Source organism: Orbicella franksi, chromosome 6 (assembly GCF_964199315.1).
Source record: "Orbicella franksi chromosome 6, jaOrbFran1.1, whole genome shotgun sequence".
In the NCBI taxonomy this organism is placed as follows: Eukaryota; Metazoa; Cnidaria; class Anthozoa; order Scleractinia; family Merulinidae; genus Orbicella; species Orbicella franksi.
In genome coordinates this window covers 28,542,853-28,570,484 of record NC_138150.1, presented here as the reverse complement: position 1 = coordinate 28,570,484, position 27,632 = coordinate 28,542,853, and the positions used below count along the sequence as shown (strand labels likewise).

At 38.8% G+C, this 27,632-nt stretch overlaps 2 protein-coding genes across 2 annotated transcripts in view; both read right to left on the bottom strand.

Annotated features, from left to right (window-relative positions):
* Nucleotides 1-27,632, bottom strand: part of LOC145488887 (uncharacterized) — a 163,806-nt gene that overhangs the window by 77,778 nt on the left and 58,396 nt on the right. The window lies entirely within an intron of this gene.
* LOC145489429 (uncharacterized) lies at nucleotides 75-24,535 on the bottom strand. The gene is made up of 20 exons (XM_081468401.1): nucleotides 24,346-24,535; nucleotides 23,472-23,586; nucleotides 23,019-23,144; nucleotides 21,620-21,745; nucleotides 20,779-20,793; nucleotides 19,669-19,736; nucleotides 18,986-19,237; nucleotides 18,510-18,651; nucleotides 16,819-17,147; nucleotides 15,077-15,221; nucleotides 13,837-13,977; nucleotides 13,008-13,198; nucleotides 11,850-11,991; nucleotides 11,164-11,507; nucleotides 6,338-6,479; nucleotides 3,208-3,348; nucleotides 2,782-2,975; nucleotides 2,088-2,229; nucleotides 1,331-1,668; nucleotides 75-257 (listed from the first exon to the last, which is right to left on the bottom strand). The coding sequence occupies exons 1-20, from the start codon at nucleotides 24,517-24,519 to the stop codon at nucleotides 75-77; spliced, it is 3,450 nt and encodes a 1,149-aa protein (XP_081324527.1). The 5' UTR covers nucleotides 24,520-24,535.

Genomic DNA, 27,632 nt, shown 5'->3' with positions numbered 1-27,632 from the left:
TAAACGGCACTTTTTTCTTGGTCTTACATGTCAACTGAATTTTTTTTTTTCTGAAGTAAATTGTTCAGGTTAATCTACACGAAAAGTAGAAGTGACTGAATTTGCTCATTCTCACCTTCAATACAGCCGTAGAACTCTGTCCTCATGGAAATGTGATCATGCCACGATTCTGGATGAATACGAATGTAGCGAGTAATGATGGGATATTTCAGATCATTACTCACAGGTGTATATCGATCATTATTTCCTAGGAACACCTTAGAGAATAAAGAATTCAAAATGATCAATTTTACCGTGAAATTCGAAAAATCGCATCACTCCACTCCCTCCTCCCCCTCCCCTTTTCGTTTTTCGGAAAATGAAGTGAAAACCGAAAGGTAAAAGTCATCTTTTTTAAGTTCCAACTCAACACGATTTTTATATTTTTTGGAATTTTTTTTTCTCGAGGTCAGAAAAACAAACGTTTAAAAAGTGACCTCACAAAAAAGACTCTAAACGAAGTAATTTCTATAATTGTCAAATTTCCCATCACTCTTTTGTTGCGGCTTAATCTTTCAATTGACCAAATTTGAATGAAATCAAACAAAGTGTCCTCATCCAGCGAAAATCAATCTGTCGATCGATAAAACAAAAACTTTTACTTCCGGTTGGTCAGCTGTGTCCATTTTCTCGGTAAATATTTACTCTTTTAAGACTGATTTTTCTCTTTTTTGTTTGAAAGCTCATGGAAGGAGAAAAACGAAAATTGGAAGATTTTCACTTTGAAGGTATATGGTAACCTTAAGACGTTCCATCTCAAACGTGACAGGTTTTTGTATTTTTGTGACCTCTGAAAAAGAACCCCTCACAACCTCACTTCTACACACCTCATAATATCACCCAGTAGAAATTACTCTTCTTATATACAAACAACAATGCAGAGGAAGGCTGACAGAGTACAATTTCAGCGCTGATCCACTTAAATGTCATTAAAAACCAACAAACAAAATTCAAGCTCCTTTGAAAAGAATTGTGTATTTCTTGTCACATTCGCCATAGAGTTTTTAGCATTGAAGCTGGAACTCCCACAAATGGATGTCCACGATTTACTTCAGCTCCGAGAAAGAAGGGACCTCGAAAAAAGTAAGGATAAAGAAAGCATGAATGTCTTTTCGGAGGACATAGTGATCTAGGTAAGAAACAGACCCAGATCTCTCAACGTCACACACTCACTGCCTGCAAGGCCACCATGCCTCTAAGTGACAAGTAACTTGATAAATTAAGCACAGCACTTAGTGCCAGAACTTAGACAGATTTAAAGCAATCTTTTGTTAGTCATTCCTTTACTTACTGTCTTGACTCCCTCCTCTGTGTAATCTTGAAAAAGCACTGAATCGTATCCATAAGATAGGCTGAAACTTTTTACCCACTGATCTTCGTCCTGTCTTCCTTGTATAGCGACTCGTGTTACTTTTCTCCAGCCGCCAAAATTTACTTGGAAAAATTGATCCTTGTCATTCCATTGTGCTACCCAGCCACCAGTAGCTTCCCATGGTCGGCGCAGGAAATGTAGCCTTCCATAAGCAGCACGTCGATACCCAGAGGAAGCTGTTATAGCAGAGTCTGGAATTTGTTTATTCTGCATTCCAAGAGCTTCTAAACACACTGGAGGCTTTGGCGTCGGGAAACCTATTTTGATTAAATAGCAAACCGGTAATCAAAACGGATATAACATAGGATAAGATAAGATAAGGTAAGATAAGAACCTTTATTTAAGTGTCAAATGCATAAAAGTATCGAGAATAGGCAAAGTAACTGGCCATTTAATTTTCTCTTGCGTCATGGAGATGACATGTAACTTGGCTAATTCTTATTTCACCTAGTTCTGACAGCTGATATACCTTGTAGGAAAATCAGCAAGAGATACTGATGATGGATGTTTGTGGTAAAGAGTAACCAGCAGCCTATATTCTATCGAGCAAGTAAGATTTAGTTGTATATCGTTATGGTGACAACCTTGAAATATTAATTTATCTACAGTGTCGTTTACGAACGACAGGTAAATTATATATAAAGATACGAGAGCCAAACGAGCATAATATCCATACCATTACTGCATCCGTACAACTCCACCCTTAAAGACGGGTATCCTTGGTATGTTTTAACGTTGATTTTGATAAAACGAGCGATGATCGGAGGATCAAGGATGTGGCCCACTGTATGAACTTTGTCTATGTTTCCTTGTAGAACCTTTAAACATTAAGAACGTGAGCATCTTAGCACGCAGCTTTTGTTCCTCCCTTTTCGTATCTTTTCGTTTAGCTTTCGCAAAGAATATCTTTTGGATTAAGAAAAAATTAATAAAGGAATTCCTTGAGTGGATTTTTTAAGGAGAAATCATTATTTCTATTATCATTCTATTATTTTTTTCAAGAAAAAAAATCATTCAAACATTTCCATTGACGATAGTTGTTTCTGGAATATTAGCCAAAGATAATACTTAGCCGATTATTCACCGAAATTGCGTACCGGCGAGGTAAATATGCACCACTTTCACCACACAAGCTGAATAACTAGCGCGCGGAACAAAATAATCTCCATTTATGACAATAAACTGACAAACCGCAAACGGGAAGGCATTTTCTGTTTCTCTCTGGCTGCTCGGGAGTGAGTAGTACTTTACCAATCATTTCTGAGTTAACCAATCAGAACGCACAATTCAGTTGTGTGGTATATACGAATAAAACGTAAACCCCATCCAGACCATACATTAATATGTAGATGCGAGAATTGTGCTAATACCTGACCATTGTTGTGTGATATGAATGTTACCCCGTCCTGGCTGTAATCCAGGGTATAGGTTTTTGTCCACCAGTTTATATCAAATGATCCTTGAGTGGCAATCCTTGTCACCTTGGTAACATTTTCCAAGTCAATTTGTAGAAATTGATAGTTCTTCCACTCGTAGTACGGCACCCATCCTCCTTTGAAGTTTCCTATTGAACAAATAAATTAGTAATAAAATAGCGCATTTGCGGATTGACAAAGAGTAACAAAAAACAAAAAAATGGTTCCCGGTTAGTTTGTGGTAATTTCTTTCTTTGCTCTGAAATACGTATTGCTGCATGCATTGTGCGGGTCGTTCTCTCGATTAAGTCGCTTGAGACTATAGCAAATTTTTGTCCTTGCTAAAATTCTAGTAATTTAATAATACTCATCGTATATTACCTTCCGTTTTCTCGTTCAGTCTTCCTCTCTCTGGTCCCCGGTATTTGTTATAACGTGACGATGCTACAATACTCGAGTCTGGTATCTTTCCGTTTTTCATTCCCAGCGGGGAAGCACATACTATTTCGGGGATTTCCAATCCTGCTTACAACGAAGCGAAAGTACTAAAATAAGCCACATGATATGCAATTTAAATAATGTCATTATCGTAACTAGCTGTAATTACATTAGAAGTGGACAACAATTTATGAATAACTGATGAATCGTAGTTGCCTGACGCATATATTATCATTAGAAACATTTGGAAAATTTGTTGAGCGGCGCTCTAAACGATATTTTGCTTTCAGCATTTGTTGCCATTATTATGTGATTTGCGATTTTGTGCGGTCGGGAATCCTCATACAATATTAAACCAACTGATTGCTGCCATCATTTTTTTTAATCGTGAATGAGACTCAATAGGCCGTTTGCAGCTGAGGTCACGTGATAACATTTTTGCTCACATGATCGCCTAGCTTCAAAGGGCCTATGAGTTTCCCCATCAGAATAAAGGCTTAAATTATGGCACTCAAGCAACTAATTAAAGGCTTGAAATGTGAGGCTTTTAGAGACCTCAAGTATACAGTAGGGAAGTTAGACAGTAGAGAAGTAAAACATCGATCCTTGGATACGGCCGGGGCGCCTGAAATTTGAATTAACCGATCAGGATTCTGCAGGCGGGAAAAACTACTGTCCTGACGTCAAATGGATGTTAATTGAAGTCGGACATCATTTCTCACTGGAGAGGTCATTAAATATTCACGAAAAAGAATATTTTGACTTGAAAAGCCGTATTAGATTGTAAAGAGTGAAAAACATGAAGCATTTTGTTTTTCCAACCTTTTAATTTGGCTCCAAAGATGGGTCGCCCGCGTTCGGCAACTCGCTCTTCCATCGCTGTCGCCAGGTAGGATAATAGTTGTGTCGTTTAGGACATTTTGAATAAAATAAGCTGTTTCTCGTCAAATTAAACCCTGAATTCTTGAGTTGAGTATTAGAAAAAGCCAAAGCAACTTAGAATTGTCTTTACATTTTGTTAGCTGTGAATAAAAAACTATTATCGTGTCGTCTCGGTAGGACAGCTAAGTTTTGACAGGCGCTCGTACTGCAGGCGCAGCTACCGTATGCAAGGTTGTTATTTAACTTTTATTATTATTATTATTATTATTATTATTATTATTATTATTATTATTAGAGCGGTTTTCAATTGAGTGTCGTAAAACCAAAACCAAAACCAAAACCAAAGTAATTGCCTGATTACGTGGAAAACCGCTCTATTATTATTATTATTATTATTATTGTTATTACTATTATGATAACTAATTTCGCCGATAACCATAAATCTATCCAGATCTTTATTCAAGAAGTTCATGTTTTTAGTGTCACCTGACATCCGTTTGAAAAAAAATGGCAAATGGGAAAGGTTTTCAAAGGTGTCCACAAAAATAAATATATTTTCAATCTGTCTTTTATTATGGTGGTAATAGTTATTTTTATTACAAAGTTGTTAAAATAGTGGTAAGATTCGACCCTTCGAATTTGAGCACGATCCAGCAACAACTTCCCGTTCAAACAAAAATGCTATATGAACCGCATATCCGTGCTAAATTAGGGAATTGCTGGCTGAAATTTTAGTCAACACATCTTTCTCCTCAGTGGAGTGCAGAGCAGATCTAAATATGCCACGGCGAGCAAAATAATTGTTGAAAAAAATTGTTATTTGTTGGTTATTTTATGACCATTAAATATTATGATTCCCGATGAAACAAAGCAAATTGACTGGTTTGGTGTGACTGTGGTAATAATTTTTTGTGGTTACTGGCTTCTAGCCAGTCACCAATATGTCATCATATCTATTAGTAAGCAAGTAAGATAGTCCGTGACTTTTCGGATCTCACGAGGCGAGGCCGAAAATACTTCGAGATTTGCTCAAGTTCTTTTGATCGATTTTCACCTTTAAAACGCGAGTTTTAATTAAAATAACTATTATTACTGTTTAAAATCGGTTCCGTTTAATTTGATATCACTATTGGAGTGAAAAAATATTAAATTTGCTAGCAAAAACGTAGCGTTACGGAGCATTACGAATGACTACGATCCCTAGCCGCTGACCGCCCGAAAGACATTGCAGACTCGTTTTCCCACGCTCTTGCGACATGATGTGACATTGTTTGGATAATCAGGTGAGTAGCCGCAATGTTTTCTCATTTTTCTACCTTTCTTTCTCGTGTAACCAGGCACAGCTTTCATCGAGTGTGCCAAAGTATTTTTCTCGAAGAATCTTGTAGGATTTTGAGCGGTTTCCGAAAGGTTTTGATTGGAAATACGATTTACGTGCCTTGAAAGCATCCATCGAGCAAATAAATGCACATTCTCAAATTGACGTTTATTTCATTTTCTCGTACTACCCGGAATTAGATGTAATGTTTTCTTCATTAAAAATACTTGTTCCAATAACAAACGAAAACTGAAATATTCACCTAAATCAGGATTCCTCGACAGGATTGTATAACGCTCTGCTGGCAAAAAGCCATCTGAACTAAGTCGATAACAGTCGATAAGATGTCTTCATACGGACTTTCTGCATTCTTTATTATTAAACTACTGACAGATCAGGGATGTTTGCTTCATATAAAGCTCATATAAAGATAATTTCGGCGGTGTCAGTTCACTATCGTTTAAGCTTAATAAGGATAAGACTTCTACTATCTTTCAAAGATGTCATTGCTTTTGTGAAAAGCTTTTATGTAGCTCGAGTAATTGAGGTCGCCGTCCTATACGAAAAAAACATTAATTTGTGTTTGGCGACACGACGGGACTAGCGAATTAACGTTCCCTGCGTTCACTGCCGTTCCCGTCCTGGCCTTCTTATCCTCGTGTCGAGCATATGTGTCAAGCATTTAAATTTGAAAACAAACATTTTGCAATAAAACTAAAACTCTGCAACTCTTTTTTCTACCATTGTGGTTATTCACTATCCAATAACCACATGACCTCTCAGAGGGCTTTTGTTAATAGGTTGACATAATTTCTAAAATAAATAGTTTGACCTGTATTTAGTAAAAGTTGTTTCTATGTGATAAACTCTTACCTTCCCTACAGCCATAGAACTCGGCCCTCATAGAAATGCGGGATTTCCACGTGTTTGGATTAATACGAATGTATCGAGTAATAATTGGATTTTTCAGATCGTGACTAACAGGTGTATATCGATCAAAATTTCCTGGAAATACCTAAAAGAATAAGGGAAAGTAAAAAATTGATCAATAATGTCTGTTGCGTGTTTTTCATGATATTGATTCCACTTACAGTAAATAAGCTCAGGCACGTTACAAGTATAATTTTAGAAAAGATCGCTTAATTCTAGACGGGACACAGTATTGCCGCGAAACGGGAAAGAAAACCTTATTCCATGACAAGATTGTTTTTCAAGCTTACAGCTGAAACTCAGCTCTTCAGTTTTTATGCACAGACTTCAAAGAAAAGAGATCCAGTGTTTGTTACCTTTTGCAAAGTCTGCCCCCATCAGTAAACAGTATTTCAGTTAGCCTGCCCCAGCATTTGCTAGTTGCCCTTTCTTTTACACTTTTGGCTGGAGTCACTTGTCCTGCCCAACTCAACACAATTTTATATATTTAACAATTATTCCATGAAACCGCGTTGGATATGAAGTGATAAATAACCAACGAGCGCGTAGCGCGAGTTGGTTATGATCACTTCATATCCAACAAGGTCGAATGGAATAATTGTTTTAGTATATTCTTAATCGGGTTTTTGCCGCCGATTTTTATTTCAACAATTTTACAGAGCGGAAAATTTTTAAACTTGGCGCACTGTTTTCCATATAAGGTAAAACTCCGACTAATGGCTCATAGTCGGAGTTTTTGAGCCAATCAGAGAGCTAGAAATGCAATAGTCGGAGCTGAGAATATACTAAATATATATATATATATATATATTTTTTTTTTCTCTCGAGGTCAGGAAACCAAACGCTTAAATAGCAATTTGTAGGATTTTCAAATTTCCCATCATTCTTTTGCTCTTGTTTAATCTTTTAACTGACTAAATTTGAACGAATTTTTTTTTTGAGTTCAGTCTCCCCATCCAGCGAATAGATAAGAAACTTTTACTTCCGGTTGGTCGGCTGTGTCCATTTTCGCGGTAAATATTAACTCTCTTTAACTTTTACTCTTTTTTGTCTGAAAGCTGATAGAAGGAGGAAAACGAAAATAGAAGTTTTCACTTTGAAGGTACGTGGTAATCTTAGGACGTTCCATAGCTATCTCAAACGTGACCGAACTTTGTATTTTGGTGAGCCCTTAAGAAGAAGAGCCCCTCACAACCTCACTTCTACACACAGCTCATAATATCACCCAATAGCAATTACGAAAACATGCATATGCATTGTACAAAGTCTCTTCTTTTATGCAAAAATCATTGTAGAGGAAGGCTGCAGAGTACAAGAACTGATTCCCTTAAATTTCATCAAAAACCGACAAGGAAAATATTAATAAAGCCCCTTTACATAGAAATTCTGTATGCCTTGTCACATTCGCCGTTCATTAAGGTATCATGGTAGGTGGATTGACAGTGTTTGGAAATCGCGCTCTTACGCTGGCACTTTGAAAGAAAACCCCATCAACCTACACATTTTCTGAAAGCTTGATAGTTGTAGAATACAACCATATCTTTGAAATTTTCTCAAAGGTCATTGTCGAAGTGATTTTAAAAGAAATACCCAGAAACACTGCTTCGCTTAAACTGGTTCGCTTTCGCGCGTAAATTATCGCAGCGGCACGATTAACATCGGAAATGTTTCCTCAGACATCACCCTCAAAAGAGGTGTCGGCGATTTTCTAGATGTGGTTTGGTTTTTTTCCTACACCCTCCTAAAGTTTGATATTTTCAATGCAGACGTTTCCTTCCACTAAAGAGGTCATAACTTTGAAACGGAAACGAAATTAAACAAAGCCCGACACACTTTTTCGAAGGAGGTATCCTAGAACATACCTGCCGATTTTCAGCCAATTCCGGCAGAAGACGCGCGTAAACGAACGAGGTTAAGCATGAAGTTTACGGCAAACGGCAAACAGCAAAATGAAACTTCTGCCGTCTGTCTTCAGTTGTTTGTACAGTAGAGTGAAAATATTTGTATTTGCAGTAAATAGTAGGAGACTTTTTTCTATTTTTGTGTGATTTATATAAGGATTAAAAGGAAAGAATAAACAATCAGAGGTTATCTTTGCCGTTTGCCGTCTGCCGTAAACGTCATGCTTAAACTCTCTAATGTTCATCCTTATATGTAGTTTTATTTTATCGAGAAAAAGACCAAAAACCTTTTATGAGATTGGTATGATTAGATGTTAAAAATCCCCTCCGCACTTACAGATGTCGGCATGGGTCAGTTTACCACAACAGTGAGTTATGACGACTTGAAATAAACAGACATCTACAATTCTGGAGCGGAAACCCATCGCAGTGAAATCGTCCGAGAAGCGACAAACTACCAAGAGCTTTATACAGGTTTGTATTTTAACTGCCGTGGTTTCTTTTATTTAGAAGATTTCGTCGGCGGCATTGGTATTATGTTGCTTAAGTTTAGGCTTCTTTGTTCTCCAGACATTTTTTGAAACCATGCCTCGTGAAGCCAAAAAGAGGAAATATCTCGAGCTCTGCATCGTCTACATCTACATCTGCGCTTGACCCTCTCGTTGTGGAAGTTTCGGAATCGCGTCCGTTCTCCAGCAATTTCGTGCGACTAGCACTTGTATTTTGTCCTTCAGCTTCATTGGCGGGACTAGTGTCCTCGAGTTACTTCAAACAATCTTCTTGGTTAAAGTGCGACCCACGGTCGCCCAGAGCACAAATGAAATCTCACACCGCAATTCGCATTACATGTGACAATTGGAGGTGAATTTTAATTAGATGTGTCAACGCGCCGGCCGTAAGAGGTCAATGAGATTAAAAAATAGTTCTTCTCTTTATTTTAAAAAGTAATGCATCAGTCAATTCCAGCAGTCCCCATCCCCCCCCCCCGGGCAACCGCGGGGCATTTGCTCACGTTGTCAGTCCCGGGGGTGGGGCATCCGCAATTTTATCGCGGCCCGGGGGCTGGGCATTTGCGTACCCCGGGGCAACCCCCGGGCATTCGACACACGTGTTTTGGAAAGTGCTATGGATGAGCTCATCGGGAAAGATGAGGCGTTTGTCGAACGATGGCTTGTCCGTCAGGGACTAGAGAAACTTGCAGATGTTTTTAAAGGTATGTTTCCTCAATTTTAGATATTTCTTCATTACTTGTAAGAATGTAAATATAAGCGACAAGGAGAACTATATTTTGTTTATCACAAAACAATCACTGACGTGAACACGACTATTTCGCATTTCGCATTCAAAACTAACCTAGCATTTTTTAAATTCATGAAAGTGGAGTTAAAATACTTAAGGTTTGCGAATTCAAATGGTGCGATCTTCAAGACAGATCTTGCGAGCTAAAAATGCAATGCATCATCATTTAAAATGTTTTGATTCTTCACAGAAAAAGTAGCTTGCGAATACAGGCGCCTATCATCGCTCGCGGCTGGGGGCACGTCCGCCGCAATCCCAGCTATCCTTTAGCAAACTGTTAAAAACAAATATAAATAAATATAATCAGAATCAACTAACACGTACTGTTGTCCTTGAAGTCTTACCGTTGCATTAAAATACTGAACAGTTGACCGTTCTATTCACTGATTAATTAAAAAACTGCAGAGGTGTTGGAAGGCGACGATCCCGGGGGCGGGACATTTGCCCTCTTTCTTCGTCCCCACCCCGGGGCATTTAGACAGCTTATGTGTCCCCACCCCGGGGAATTTGCCCATTTTAAAAAAAATGCTAATGCCCGGGGGTTAGCTCGGGAGGGGGGGGGGGGGGATGGGCACTGCTGGAACTGACTGATGCATAAGAAATCTTTTTCCTCCATTCTTTTTGCAAAATATTTATCTCAGTCTTCTCACTTTGAACAGCAAAAAAAAAAAGAAAAAAGAAAAATGATTTTTCGCATTTTTCGTAAAAACCACCTACCCTGATACCTTAACATTGAAGCTTGGAGGAATAGGACACAGGAGAAGCCAACGTCGTCGAGTGGTCAGCGCGTGGGACTCGTAATCCAGTGGTCCCAGGTTCGAGTCCCACTCTGACCACTACATGGATTTGTCTCATGGTACCCTAGTTCAAATACGCAGTTACGCTTGTAAACAGCCAACTGGCTTGTCTCCGGTTAGTTGGGATTTTTAACAATGTTATTTTCAGTTCAGGCGATTGGTTGCGCAGTAAACTTTGACAATGTTATGACGCAATTTATTATCCATAAGAGGACAGACGCATAAAAATTGAAATTTTATCCGTCTGTACTCTAGATTGGAAAACAGTCGTATTTTCTGGGCATGCGGGCGACGGTCAAGGTCTGAAGCGAATGTAAAACGGGCATGTGAGGCGCGCGCGCCTCACACACGAGGATCGCGCCTTACGACAACGTGCAAAAACGACTGTTTTGCAGTCTATCTGTACTCTTATTGATGATCAAAATGAGCCAATCAGCGCGCGAGAAATTAGACAGTTATTGTAAAATATTTGTTTTATTTGTTTGCTCGGCCTCACTAGCCTTTGAGCTATAAACACTGCCGAAGGTAAATAAAGGTTATTATTGTTTATTTCTCATTATTTATATAAGCATGAGTGTCTTGTCCAAGGACATGTTGATCCAGGTAAGAAACAGACCCGGACCTCTGAACACACTCACTGCTTTCTGGGCCACCGCGCCTTTCAGTGACAAGTAACTTGGTATAACATGGTATAAACTAAGTACAGCACTTAATGTCAGAACTTAGACAGAGTTGGACAAATTAACCTTTTATTACTCATTTTTTTACTCACTTTCTTTAATCCCTCCTCTTTGTAATCTTGAAAAAACACCGAATCGTATCCATAAGATAGGCTGAACCTTTTTACCCACTGATCTTCATCCTGTCTTCCTTGTATAGCTATTCGTGTTACTTTTCTCCAGCCACCAAAATGTACTTGAAAAAATTGATTATTGTCATTCCTTCCCGCTGCCCAGCCACCCACTCTGTCTGATGTGCGCAGGAAATGTAATCTTCCGTTTTTAGCCCTAGTTCCACTGTACGAGTAAGAGGAAGCTGTAATAGCAGAGTCTGGAATTTGTTTATTCTGCATTCCAAGAGCTTCTAAACACACTGGAGGCTTTGGCGTCGGGAAACCTATTTCATTGCAACGAAAATAGATTTACCGACGGCATATCATAACAAGGATAATATAAAAATATCTTGAATAGGCCAAAATACTTCAAGCTATTCTTCTTTTACTTAGTTCTGACAGTTGATATACCTTGCAGAAAATCAACAAGAGATACTGATGTATTTTTGTTTTAAAGAGTAAACAGCAGTTTATATTCTATCGTGCAAGTAAGCTTTAGTTATCGTTATGGTGACAACCCTGACATAGAGGAGACTATAATTATCCATCCACAGTGTCGTTTACGAACGACAGCTGGGGAAAGTAGATATATGGAGAGGAGAGCCAGACGAGCATAATATACGTACCATCACTGCATCCGTACAACTCCACCCTTAATGACGGCCTTTCTTGGTATGTTTTAACATTGATTTTAATAAAACGAGCGATGATTGGAGGATCAAGGATGTGGCCCGCTGTACGAACATTATCTCTGTTTCCCTGCAGGACCTTTAAACATTAAGAACATGAGTATCTTAGCCTTTACTTCCTCCTTTTTATTATCTTTTTGTTACGCTTTCGTAAAGAAGTTCTTTTGGATAAAGAAAAAATGATAAACTGAAGGAATTCCTTAACTCAGGGAAAGATGTCAAATTGGGCCTGAATTGTCGCGATTTTTCCTTCTCGTAAGAGCCGAGTCATTTGCATATTTTAATTTCGAGGAAAAGCAAGCGTAGATACACAAAAAAAATTTCAAAAAATAACCTTATCTTATGGCACAACATCTGTGAGATAGGTGGGATATAGTTTACGGGATATAATTCATCACTGGGTAAAAATCAAAATAGCTCGCGACAAAAATGACAGACTGTTCTTCCTTCCTTGCCAAATTTACATAAACATAATCTTTTCACCGCGTGTTTCCATTATGCCCTCAAAGACGAGAAGTCTATATTAAAGTATATTGCTGCGCTTCAATCCTTTTCGAGGGTCAAATCATGTTAGTTTTGAAACTCATTAAAAGATGAACTTTTGGTATTTTTTTAGTTCACGGTCACAGGCGACTATGTTCCAGTTCCTTTAGCAGAAAAGCAGTGTTTTATCTTATCTTCTATCACTATTTTGTCATCATACTATTACTTTTCTTTGACAAAACACTAGCATTGACCGTAGTTGTTTCTAGAATATTAGCAGAAAATAATGTTTAACAATTATTATTCACCGAGGCCGCCAAGCGGCCAGGTAAAATATTCACCACTTACACCGACAATGAGGTTAATAATTGTTTTGATATACACCACACAAGCTGAATACCTAGCAGATCCAAAAAATCTTTAATACTGACAATAAATCAACAAACTGAAACGGAAGCATTTTGTTTCTCTTCGGCTGCTCATAGGTGAATAGTTAGCAATCAGAACGCGTGAAACTCACTATTCTCTTGAAATTGTATGGTATATCCGTATGAAAAGCCAACCCCATCCAGACCCTTTGTTAATATGTAGATGCGGGGGTTATGCTAATACCTGACCATTGTTGTGTGATATGAATGTTACCCCGTCCTGGCTGTAGTCCAGGGTATAGGTTTTTGTCCACCAGTTTTTATCAAATGATCCTTGAGTGGCAATCCTTGTCACCTTGGTAACATTTTCCAAGTCAATTTGCAGAAACTGATAGTCCTTCCAGCCGTACGACACCCATCCTCCTTTGAAGTTTCCTATTGTACAAATAACTTAGTAATAAAATAACGGATCGGCGAATTGAGGAAGAGTAATAAAAATGGTTTCCGTTTAGTTTGTGGTAATTTCTTTCTTTGTTCTGAACTACGTATTGCTGCATACATTGCGCGGGTCGTTCTCTCGATTAAGTCGCTTGAGACTATAGCAAATTTAACAAATTAAAAGCCTGTTTAAAAAGATATGTTTTTAAGATAGCACTTAAAACTTGAAGGAGAGTCAAGACTTGATATGCTACTCAGTAGATTGTTCCAGAGCTTCGGGGCCGCATAACGGAATGCTCTTCCTTTAAGTGTTGCGAGTATCCTGCCGCTTGGAACCTCAAGCATAATTTTTTGGTTGGATCTGAGCGAATCTCTAGTGGATGTTTTTTGAGTGACCAATTTGCAGAATAGCTTTAAAAGTAATGAGCAGAATTTTGAATTAAATGCAGTACTTGATTGATAGCCAGTGAAGCTGATTCAAAACCGGTGTGGTAAGACACTTTACTCTCAATTTATCCGACAACTGACCAGTCACTTAAGCTTCGCCATATCATGTGTAGCAGAAACGTTTTCCAAGTTCTAATTTTTGCCCTAGCTGAAATTCTAATAATTTAATAACACTCATTGAATATTACCTTCCGTTTTCTCATTCAGTCTTCCTCTCTCTGGTCCCCGGGATTGGTCATGACGTGACGATGCTACAATACTCGAGTCTGGTATCTTTCCGTTTTCCATTCCCAGCGGGGAAGCACATACTATTTCGGGGATTTCCAATCCTGCTTACAACGAAGCGAAAGTACTAAAATAAGCCACATGATATGCAGTTTAAATAATGTCATTATCGTAACTAGCTGTAATTATATTAGAGGTGGACAACAACTTATGAATAACTGATGAATCGTAGTTGCCTGACGCATATATTCTCATTAGAAAAGTTTGGAAAATTTGTTGAGCGTCGCTCTAAACGTTCTGTTGCTTTCAACTTTTGTTGCCATTATTATGTGATTTGCGATTTTGTGCGGTCGGGAATCCTCATACAACGTTAAACCAACTGATTGCTGTCATCATTTTTTTTTAATCGTGAATGGAACTCAATAGGCCCATTACAGCTGGGGTCACGTGACAGCATTTTTTTACTCACGTGATTGCCTGGCTTCAAAAGACCTATGAGTTTCCCACATCAGAATAAAGGCCTAAAATATGGCACTCAAGCAACTAAAGGCTTCAAATGTGAGGCTTTTAGAGACCTCCGGTATACAGTAGGGAAGTAATACTGTAGAGAAGTAAAACATCGATCCTTGGATACGGCCGGGCGCCTGAAATTTGAATTAAACAATCAGGATTCTGCAGGCGGGAAAAACTCTACTGTCCTGACGTCAAATGGATGTCAATTGAAGTCGGACATCATTTCTCACTGGAGAGGTCATTGAATATTCTCAAAAAAGAATATTTTGACTTCAACGAAGTCAAAGATAAAGAGTGAAAAATATGAAGCATTTTGCTTTTCCAACCTTTTAATTTGGCTCCAAAAATGGGTCGCCCGCGTTCGGCAACTCGCTGTTCCAGCGCTGTCGCCAGGTAGGATAATAGTTGTGTCGTTTTGGACATTTTGAACAAAATAAGCTGTTTCTCGTCAAATTAAACCCTGAATTCTTGAGTTGAGTATTAGAAAAAGCCCTGTTTCTGTACAAGGAATAGTACATATACTGTACAACATAATTTGGTAAACATTGGTTTCGCATTCCATTCGTTCCTCTTAGTAATTGGAATTTGAGTAACTGTTTAAGTCAAAGTAGAGAAGTAGGGAAGGTATTATGTAGGATTAATCCTAATAACTTAGTAGATGGTGAAAAATAATGGCATAATCCAGCGTACCTGATTTGCAGCCATAGAAGTCCGCTCGTAAGCTAATACCATTGTTCCAAGCCACTGGATAAATTCTTATATAACGAGTGACATTGATTGGATTTTGCAGCAAATGACTCACAACAAGAAAATGATCAGTGTTTCCTGCGAATTCCTACGTTAAAAGGAACACAAACGGAGGCAAAGGAGTATCTTAATGTCAGCGGATAGAGGTATAGCATCTAAACGTTGAAAGGAGAAAGCATTACATGGAGAATTATTTTTACCTAAATTCCAGTAACAATCATTTTTGTCTTTTTTGGTATTTTATTGCTAAACCAGATCGCACCTAACCACGATACATATTATATATCCCTGTGCCCGGTTGTTCAAAAGACGAACAACTTGACCTTGGATCATATTTGAATGTTTGTTAGCCAGCGGGTAAAATAACATTTTTACAATAACTGTCTAATTTCTTGCGCGCTGATTGGCTCATTTTTATCATTAATAAGAGTACAAACGGATAATTTTTTAATTTATGCAAACTTTCAACAGTTCAACTTTCAGCTGTCAAACTGTCAACTTTGTAACCAATGATATTTTATTGACTTTTTTAAGTAGCCAATCAAAAAGCGAGAAAAGCTATTGACAATGTTCGCGTCATTTTGAATAAAATTCACTTATCTTTCTTTACGGCAAGTTTATGGCGTCTTTTCCCTCATTCATTCCCGGCATTTGACCATTTTGGGGTCTTGTTATTGTAAAAAATAAATAGACGTCAGTTTCTTATGCGTCCGTCCTCTTATTGATGATAAATTTCGTCATAACATTGTCAAAAGTCTACTGCGGCACCACTCGCCTACGGCTTGTGGTTCCACAGCCGCTTTGATAATGTTATGACGCAATTTATCATCAATAAGAGGACAGACGCATAAAAAACTAACCTCAATTTGTTAAACCGAAAGCAGCTTTTGTTAGCCGGGTAGTTAAATCTCGGGTTAAGGAAGTTTAACTCCCAGTTAGCATCCCTTGCTCTTTTTATTTGTTAACTTAAACGCCAAAATCATGGCTTCCACGTAAGAAGACGAGAAAGCACAACATAAGTGCATCGAAAATTATCATATTGTCCAAGACAATGAATTAAGGAGGAGCTGGATATTCTCCAAGCAAGTTAACTTGAATTTCTGATCAAAAAGAAAACGAAGCCCGACGAGTCTGTCTGTCTCTCTGTCTTTCTGTCAGTCTGTTTGTCTGTCTGTCTGTCAAATCGTTCAAATCTGTTTTCCGTTAGTTCTTTGTCTATGGCATCATCGATTAGGACGGAATTTTGTAGAGGGCGAAGTTTTCACAGTATTTCGTATCTTCGCTATACGCTGAATAACAACTTCGTAATTTTGATTCAACTTTTTTTCATTTAACGTACCCACGGTTGGCGAGGTGGGTTAAAGCTAACCGGCTGTTTAACCCGAGATTGGCCGTTGTCTAGCTACAGACACAACGAACTAACATGCGGTTAAATTTAAACCCCAAGTTAACTTAGATTTAATACTTTTATAAGTCTTAAAGGTTAAAACCTTCTTTTGATCAACCGGACCCTGGAGGAAGGGTTCAACAACCACTGTGTGAGAAACGTTTCATGCCTCAGAACACAGCACATTGGCCGTGGCCAGCGCAAGCAGGAAGATTCTTTAATCCGGTGCACAGCACAGAGACGATTGGGCAAATGTACATCTGAAATGGACTACTCTTAAACTATAATAAAGCGATACCTTTGTATTATCGCCGTCTTCCCTGTAGTCACTGAAAAACTCTCCATCGTAACTGTAAGCAAGTTTGAACTTCGTAACCCACCAATTCCAAAACCGGTACGTACATCCCTGAATGGCCACACCAGTCACTTTGGTCCAATTTACAAATTCTACTTGAAACCATTGCTCAGCGCCATTTATGGCAGCTATCCAGCTTCCTTTTTGGTAAAGCCGACCTTGACTTGCTTTAAAGTAAAGTTCGCTTGAAGCCGTTATGGCCGAATCGGGGATGTCGTTATTTTCTAATCCAAGACTAGCCATGCATGCAGGCGGTTTAGAGGTCGGAAAACCTGTGATAGAAAAATTGTCGTTTGGAAATTAGGTTTCCTTGTTTGTAAATTCGAGCTGGCCAGTTTGCCATTTAACTACATGGTACACGCGCACAAATGTGTCTTGAAGAACCGAAAAAGGGGGCACCCTGCTACAGAAGCGAACGTTGCCAAAGCTTTGCCGAATCACAAAACTTAACCATGTTTTCGTAACAAATGAGGTAGTCAGCGGTAAGATCAGGAAAATCATCATAAGTCATTTAATATAAATTTGAAATCAGGTCTTAGTTTAGCGACGAGCATAAGGAGGTGGAAGGGGGCGTGGGGCGGGGGTGGGGGAGTAAAATAGAAATACAATTTCCCAGATCAAATTTTGTCTAAATCTATTATCCCATTCTACTGTTGGCTAAAATTTCAATCTCAGTATTGAAATTTTAATTTGTTCGTTTTTATTGAATTGCGCTGTTTTGCGCCCCCATGGACACATCGAATGCTGTTCCTATATAATATTCCAATAGGTGCTCCTCGCCCCCCCCCCCCCACCCCCTCTTCCCTCCCCCAATTACGTAGGGTCGAGACATTGATATAGAGTAAACTGATTAGGCGAATGAATTATGAAATCTGCTTTTGACCTTTACATAACATTGAACATCGTGATTATGAGACCCCCTAAAATTACAGTTCTCGAGTTATCTATTGCTCATTATTAAGAAAGAAACGTCCCGCCTCTAATAAGTGCCCCTCCCAAATAGGCCCGATTCCTTGCCAAAAGTAACTTAGCGTCTCGAGCGCTAAGTCCAATAATTACGATAAAGGTCAGTAGCGTCATGTTTGTCTCTACTAATAGGGAGTTTACGAAACCACCACGGCAACGGCAACGTCGCTTAACAAAAGGTTTAATGAGGAGAACAATGGTTCTGCACGTGCATTATAATTCTTGGTACATTTCTTTACCGTCCTCTGCAAAACAGCAACGTGAAATGATCAAGTTCTGCGTTGTTTGGAGAACGTGAACCACGACGGCTAATTTTTAAATTGTTATTTCGAATTTATCGATGTGTCTTAGATTCAGTTTCGCGATAGCTTTGACAGTGATAAACAAAGTAAACGACTTTAGGGTACGCGAGATTCGGAGGTAAAATATAAAATCATTTTTTAATCGATGTTGTCCTCGGCGTCGGCGTCGTGGTTTCTTAAGCTCCTAAGTCCCTAAGCACGAATCACGAGAACGTCAAAACCAAACGACAAAAATCACGTCACACGACATCGTGTCGTAAATAATTTCTCTGTCCTTGTAACGTTTTGGCGTTGCGATTTGCGAGGTAGGATGGTTTTTTTTTAGGAATTAAATATAAAGTCAGCCCAGGTCTTTAGCCATCTTACCTGAATAGCAGCCATACAATTCCAACCTCATCGATATGCGTCCATTCCAGGCGGATGGGTGAATGCGAACGTAACGAGCTACGATTGGTTCATCCAATGTATTGACAACAAGATTTGCACTGTCCTTGTTGGCTTCATATTCCTAAAATTAGAGACACTCATTTGTTGACGTGTAACTGAAGGATACATGTAGTTATCAAACAAACGTAAACCAAAAGAGAAATATTCAACGCTAAAACTCAGTTGTACATCATTAGGGGACCCGCGGTATTACAATCCCCGACTCCACCAAATAGTTCACCGCTGGGACAAGAATGGAGAACAATAGCGAACGGTCAAAGTGAAGGGTTTGTTGTTCTTATACCAATACACTTATCTATACTAAAGTATTGAGCTTCTTCTTGATGACGTTCTACTCATATCCAGCTCAGGATGATGGAGAGCCTGTCTACAACAGACTGAAATTTTCAACTTACCCTACGAACGTCGCTTGAGTTTTGAAGTTGATTCTCAAAGTATTCACCATTAAAACTGTAAGAGACAGTGTACTTAGACACCCACTCTTCATTGCAATGATGCTGATTATAGCAACCCTGCGTTCCAACTTTGGTTACTTTGGCGACCTTCCCAAAATCCACTTGGATCCACTGCTCTTTGTTACTCTCCTTGGCTATATAGGTGGTGTGATGGTTGACCCTTCCTTTGCTTGGTCCAGTAGCAGCTCTCGACTGCCAAAAACAATAAAGTGCATTACATTTCACAAGTCGATTTATTGCTCCCGAGTCAGTTTTTTTTCCCTGTAGCGATAAATACACCATTTGATGAAGTCCTTAATATTTTTTTATCTTTAATTCATACTCATAACTAAAAAAATAATCTTTAACACCTAGTAAACCTGTGGACTATAATTTCTGCAAGCAATGGGAGTGTTTAATTGTAAGCAGAGTATTGTTTTGTCAGTAATAAAAAATTAAAAAAAGACATTAAGCAAACTAATAGGAGACCTAGTTCATTAAAGCTGTATCAGTATAACGTGGTACGGCATGTTTTTTTTTATGACGTAACTCACTTTTTGGCTTGGCATCACGTGACATGGTGCGATATAGTACAGCATGGTATGGCCTTTTGTTATTTTGCCATTTAATGCGCAGATACGTACCTCACTAAAAGCCTTCAATGCGGAGTCTGAAATGTTTCCATTTTCCATTCCCATGGGTGAAGCACAATCTCGTATATTAGAGAAGAAAATTTCATTTATAAAAGTTGCGTTTTTGTGTCAGGATGAATGAATGAATGAATGAATGAATGAATGAACGAATGAATGAACTTTATTTAAGTGTCAGAGTTTTTAGCTTAAATAACTTCAAAAATGGCAGCTGAATGATACAATTGCAGCAACAATGGAATCTAATTAATCAAGAACAGTAGAACTGATACCTAGAGAACTGATGCTTTCAGCTTTAAAATAACCACCGAATAGACCATACAAAGGATAGACGATTCCCGGGGGAGACTTCCACATAAAAAGGACGAGGGTGCTCGTCGGAAGTTTTGAAAAGAACCCGTAAGAGATACCAAGATGCTCTTTTGTGGGTGCAGCTTAATATTTTTCACCCCTAAAAGATAACAATTATAAAACAATACATTAATGCCCGGTCGTCACTTGCGACGCAAGCGGCATAAACATAAGAAGCTTATGCGCTAGTGAGAACGGCCACGACATGAGCATAAGAATAAGAATATCAAAACCCTTCCTCCTTCTTATGCTTATGTCGCTCTTGTTTCTAGTGGGGACATGGTTGGCATAAGAATTAAGCATAAGCGTAAGACTATCAGCCAATCAGCGAGCACTTAACGCTTATGTCAACGATATCCTCACTGAACATAAGCATAAGAAGAACGCTTAGCTTCTGCTTATGTCGTGGCCGTCCCCATTAGCGCATAAGCTTCTTATGTTTATGCTGCTTGCGTCGCAAGTAAGGACTGGGCATTAATGTATTGTTTTATAATTGTTACCTCTTAGGGGGAAAAAAGTATTAAGCTGCACCCACAAAAGAGAATGTTGGTATCTCTTATAGGTTCTTTTCAAAACTTCCGACGAGCACCCTCGTCCTTCTTATATGGGAGTTTCCCCCTCCCTCCCTTCTCTCTCCCCCCCCCCCCCCCCTCAGGAGAGAATTTTCTCATGATATTTGACTATTTGCTACTTCGGAATTACAATCACTCAGCTTCCAACCTACAAATAATTTTGCTTTTATTATAAACTTACCTCCAGCTACAAACCCTGCAAAAAAAAGGTAAGAAAAAAAGAAAAAGCTATTTAGTAAAAAATGTTGTAGTTTTCAAAATGCTTATGGGGCGTAAAAGTAACGAACAATAGTACTGATCCAACTTCACTACTGACAGTCGTCAGGAGCCAGCCTATGTCACGGCATTTTTACAGACCGGTCTATTTTTAGGCTTCTTTTCCGGCGAAATAGGTCAGTTCCGGTCTACATAAGCGCGCATCGGTAAGGTAAAAATGGTGGATTTTCTTTTTAATCTTCCGGTGAAATGGTTACGTCAGTCAAAAATTAAGTCCCTGCTTCTGATTGTTCAAAGAGGTTTCTGCTGGGGTCTGAGCTCGCGGTAGAATCAAACTAAAACTAGATCGGTCTGTGAAAACGCCGTGTCGGGAATATGGGGTAGTTGCACGCTCCTAGTTATGGGCTCCTGCAGTCGTGCATGACCACCCCAGGAAAACCAAGTAAAACTGTTTGTGCAGGGACACCACTTGTGTGGTACGATAGCTTCGCTGCAGTGATCTTATTAGCTATACCGGCTTGAGTCTGAAACCAATTCACAAAAGTTTAAGTCACACTTAAACAGGTTAGTTCTACAGCTATACATGACGGATGTATGACCAATTTCTATGTTGCACTACGGATCAAGGAAAGTCGTAAAACTGATGGTTTGTTAGGAACATCCAAAAGGATAAAAAGAAGTTTAAGGAATTAACAGCGGGGGGGGGGGGGGGGTGCGTGGGGGGGTCTTGCTGCTTGGGAAATTTGCGTTAGTTGCGTCGCTGGTAAAGTTGTTTCCTGGAAAGTTAGACGAAAATGTATAGTTACTAGTGCAGTTTTGTCCATCTTTGTAAAATCCCTCTTTGCAGGTGCAGACGTAAGATCCCTGGGTATTGTTACACACTGCATTGGCGTCACAATCAGGTGGAACTGCGTTGGCACACTCATCTATATCTAAAAGAACAGAAATTAACTTCCTTATAACTAGGTTCCTTTGAAGTTCTCTCGATCAGAATAGAGTCTTCACTCTACATTGGACTTTTTTTAAGTCTTTCGCGGTTGTCGGTAGTCCTGGAGCGAGCTTGCTGATCTCTTCCTCACCGCGCTCCTCTGCTATGGGTTTTAAGCGTGGCGGGGGAGATTTTTGTCCCTCCGAGTTCGGCTTTCGCAGTTAGATTTGTGAGCAAATCTAAAAACGCGGCTGGCTTTTGTCCTTTCCGAGTTTAATCCTTATCTATCTTTCCGAGTTTAATCCATATCTAAAGCACTGGCTACCCAGACCCCGTCTACATTCCGTATGAGGACTTTCGCGCTGATTGTTTCTGCGCATCCTTACTGCGCACGCAAATTCACTCTCTTGGACGTTCGGTGACCCCTATTTTTTCTTTTGATGGATCGTTTTCTCTAACGATTTTCTACGTTTAGCGAAAAAATGAAGAAAATCTATTTACTAGAAGTTTGAATCTTTGCAAAATTCTCGAATTCCGTTCTTTTTAGCCATTCGTTTATCTGTGCGACGGTCTCAAATGCCTCTTGAAGGGTTAAGGTTTGTAAAAACGTTGGTAAAATTTGGAATTACTGTTACGCAACAGACCCACTTCTACAAAATATGACTAAGATCGTTTCCCTTCGTTGACTCACCTTCGATTTTTTTTAACTATAAACCCCTGTAGACCATGTGGAATTACGTGCGCCAAATTTTCAAAATCAAGATAGTTTTCCAAACGCTTTATCTCTGGAATGGAGTTGGTGACCCCCAATTTTTTTGCATTTCTGCCACATGTAACTCATTATCTGACTGCTGTAAAAAATTTTAAAAAAATCTATCGCCTGGAAAATTTTCGCGTGAACGTCCCTAATAACGGCATTTTCACACTGAAAACGCATCATATGTTTCCTGTTTACACTACATTGGAGGAATTTTGTATTTGTATTTGAGGAAGACTCTGACATAAGAGAAATCACATGATTATCGTGACGTCATTGTTTTCAAAAGCTCCGTTTGCAAAATGTTTTCCGTCCACACTAAACCTCACTAAAAGTCAGCGTTTTAAACTCCTCCGGCTTGGAGCAATTTCGGCAAGCTCCGGTTTCCCTTGCGGATTAGTGTGGACAGTACTAGCCTAACTGTAGAAATACAGCTGTGTTTTCAAATTTGTCCAACGTAGCGTGGAAGGGGACTCAGAGGAACATCACGCGCAGCTCTTTGTTTAAATATGCAACTTACCCGTGCAGGTTATGCCATTGCCAACAAATCCATCTTTGCACGTGCAGTTATATGATGCCAGTGTATTTTTGCACACAGCGCCGTTAACATCACAGTTGTGAGTTCCTTCGGCACACTCGTCAATATCTAACAAAATAAAAAGATTCCTGTGGAATATCTAAATCGTAACGACAGTTGTTATTACTTTATCTCACCGGAGATAATTGTTATTATATTCCATGTGATCTCCTAGCATGAACTGCCTGTTAAACTTTTAAGCAAGATCCGACAAGAGCAGCAGTGGTAAAAGCAACAATAATAACAACAACAACAACAATAACAGCAAAAGAAATTAAAGCCAGCTTTTACAGTTACGCTCCCTATTATAACTTCTCATTCTTGGTATCTAAGCCCCTCAAAATTCTTATTGCTAAGTTGAGTAAGACCACTAATAACAAAAGAATGTGTTAGTACCGTTTTCACAGTCATGGCCAGTAAATCCGGGAATACACAAACACTGGTAATCTCTGTCTGTAAAACCGGCCTGGCAGGTTGCGTTGTTCTGGCAAGGCTTCTTTGCACAAGCATTCTTCAACGAAAAGAACAAAAATAGCCGTTACAACAGTGACATGCATTGACGATATTTAACAATTAATACACATAAACTATAAACACTAATTGCTTTCCACACGACTGGAAATTAAATGTTGAAAAATTCCCGCGATCATGACCTGTAACGCCATCGTAAACTTGTCTTTCTTGGAGAGTGGATTTGATGTGTACTTCTCAAACAAAGGAGATCCCAACCGTGACGGTGTTAGGATACCTGATCTTAATTACAATAGATTTACGATTTTATTTCTCCGTTTTCTCCTTAGCTTTAATTTCAATTGAGAAGACATATCAAACACTCAAGACAGTGTTTGACCACATTTCCAAACACCTCGAAGTTCGTCGTATTTTCAACTCTTTTCTCGGTGTTTGGAAATGTGGTCACGGTCTTTCGTGTTTGATATATTACATGATACCGAAATCTTGCCAACTACAGCCTCAATGCTTCGCTTTTGCTTAAATTTCAAACGAAAATGGCTTTAGCATAAAATACTAATATTATATGGCGCGTTAATGTCAACGGGGCAAGATATATTTATAACAACCATAAGCACTGCTGTTTTTCGCCTCATTTCTCCAAAAGGCTTAGATGTTTAGCCTCAACACAGGATTTTGAACTCTTGAAAAGATCCTGCACAAGGTTTCGAAGTCGAGACCAAAACACCTCCATAGCCTGTTCAACGTTTAAGATTTCAAACTGAAGTTATTACCTTCAACTTTTAAATTTCATGCTTACCTCAGCTCCGCGATACACATAATTTTCGTTCTTCGCGAGGTCGCCTGAGTGTTCGTTGTCGTGTTCATATGTGGCGTTATTCAGATCACATTTGTGTTCTCCATTGTTTTTAAAATTATAACTGACGCAGTTTGGCACTAGGTAACATTGCATTTCACAGAAATCCTCATTCATGACGCCAATGGTACGTATCACGTGATTATTCAGCCGGTGACCATGGACTGGAGCACTTGTGAATCTCAAATTGCGACAGTGACCTGAAGAAAGTAAATGTTGGCATGCTATCCCTATATTCAAATATAACTTTCACGGTAAATATGCGGCCACTTAGCCTGTGAACGCAGATGTATTTCCGGCTGTCGCTTGTCTCCGCCGAAAATGACGTGTTACTTTATAGGCGGAGACAAGCGACTGCGGAAATACGTCTGCGTTCGCAGGCTAGCGGCCATTTAACCACCTGAAATTCGGCTGGCCATTACTCAAGGTAATCGAAAGTAAGTGTAAAAGTAAATCTTAGTTATAATGGTCATGCACTTAGCTATACAAGCACTAAGCTTAGCTAGTTTACAGGCATGTCACTAAAACAAATTAAGGAAACAAATATTTCAAATAAACATAACATCGTTAAAAATCCGAACTGGCAAGGGGCAGACCAATTGCCTATTTACAAAGCGTGACCGAGGATTTGAACTCAGTACTACCGAGAAACAAATCCCGCTAGTTGCAGGGTGGAGGCCTTGAACCCGGGACCTCTGGATCACAACACTAGCGCCCTAAGCCACTCGGCCACGCTGCCTCCACTGAAAACCTGCTGACAAGCCAAAAATTTGTTCTCAGTGCAAATCAAGCTTGGAGAGCCGTTGTCTTCGTTGTCCCTAATTCCGTCTTAAACTGAATGCCACGAGGTCCATTCATAGTTCTGTAAGACAGTCATGTACTGATGGTGGATATTTACTCAAAGGAGCGAAAGCAGGCGGTTGAGTAATATTTTAACTCTGTCGGCGTCGTTTTTAGCGCGCATCTAATGAAATTTAACCATAATTCTTGAATTTAAAACTTTTTATTTTGTCAATCTGACCTCGCCGATAGCATGATGACTAATTGTCATTATCATTTTATTTTATATTTTCTTAATTCAGTAATAATATGCATGAAAAAAAAAAAAAAAAAAAAACTCGATTCAGATTGCCTGAAAACAGTGCAGTTCAAGTGTAACACCAGTACAAAACGTGTAACACCAGTGCAAATTACACATTGTAATTCTGGATTATGACTGGCTGAAATACAATAGGAAATTTTCTAAGCCAGTGATATCTCGTAAAATGATAACGAAAATTTTGCGCGGAAACTTTGAAAAAAGTTTTCTCGAATGAGAAAAAAATGGCTTCAAGAAAGATCTTCCGGCACTTCCTCCACGCGAATTTTTTCATGTTTATATTATAAATAAATAACAACACGAATTTTCGAGTTCAATTTGGAATTAATTTGCACTTGTGAGTTTTTCAAAAAGCTCACTCATGCAAATTAATTCCAAATTGAACTCGAAACCGTATGATTACCTATACTTATTTACTTGCTTATCTCTAGATAGACACGAAAACAACCGAAGCTATACTCAAATTAAAAATTTAAACTTCATGACGATTTTCTGGAGAAGAAAATAAATATTTAACGCTGCGTTGTAAATTCGCAGACTAAAACTTGCAAAAAATAGTATTCAAACACCGGTGCTAGCTTTGTCAGCTACTCGGTATCTCGAGTAGTTGACAAAGCCGGAAATAACGCAATTTAAACACACGAATGTAAAAGTTAAAATGTGTCTGCTTCGGCAGTTTGAGCTGAGCAAAAGTGTTGTCAGTTATTCACCACCTGAAATTCGCACTTTACTGAGCTGAAGAGTTGATTGTCTACGGCAACAGATTTTTTGGAAGACTGAAGCACGGACTGATAGCTCCTAGTTTTGCCTTCAAAACTCCATTTTCTGTAGAGGTGCTGTCCGCTAGAACGCTACAGGACGATTAAATGGATCGATGCTACTTTTAAGGATTTTAATTTTAATGTCTTAGCCCCACAAATAATCAACAGCAGATCTGAGAATTTTATCTATTTTTTAACTATTGACTTAATCTAACAAAGTTATATTTTTTATGAGAATGATTTTTACCCTTTAATTCTAGCTTCTTAATTATTCTTTTTACTCAGTACACGACCCCACAAGCTTGTTAGCTTTTAAATGTTTTATCGTTTATAAATGAAGGTTGAATGTATGTATGTATGTTCAAACTTGTCGGGGGTCACGGTAACTAGAAAATTGTTTTTTCTGCCGACAAACAAAACCACATGCAACGAAATATTTTCACCACGCAATGTAAATATTCCCGCCTTCCTTGCTGCTAGACTGCTCACAGCCGGTTCTTAGGTTCTACGTGTGTAAAGGGTGTTTTTAGCAGGTCATACTGTTGCTATGGTAATCTGCCGTGTCACAAAAATGGGCAATTTTTTGATACCATGATTGTAACATCAAGTGATTACGAGTGGTTATAACGACCCATCAAAATCTAAGAACTGGAAACAATTTTGAGCCATCTCAATACCCGCGAAAGTGAAATAGACAGGTCGCTATGGAAAAGAAGAGGTTGGAGTTGAAAAGATTGTTTTCCTCTCGTTTGTGGAGCACCCTTGTCTCATTTCAATACCTCTCGTCTTTTAAACCCTCGCCCCTTACTCCATGCCTGATTTACAAATAAAAACACCGTAAGCAGCCTAGCCTGTTGTTTCCTTAGCTGTGATATGTTGGTTTACTTAATATCAGCTGTCTAACTTCACGTAAAGCATAAACAGCACACTTTTAAGTCGTTAGCCAATACTTATTCAGATTAACCAGTTGCAAGAAGGCAGGTCATTATTTATTTTGTATGCCACTAAATATAAAAACAAACTCTTTGTACCAACGTTTTTTCTCAATTTCGTCTGAACTGCGGAAACACCACGGATAAGAAATTTAACGATAGAATATACCAGCTCGCTTTGTACGAGATTATAATTTTTTCGACAAATGATAAGAGCATGACAGTATTTTAAAAAATTTGCATGGGCATGACAAAACCACCTGTTCAAGCTAAGTGCCAAGTTAAAACTTCCTGTCGGTGGTGTGTTAACGTACGTTCTAATGCGTTGACTTATTAAAACGGTCTTATTGCAGACAGTTAATTACCATTTTACCATTTACCAAATTTTGCTCAGCTGTTCAAAAAAGCAAAAAGAGTGATAGGGAAAGAAACCTAATG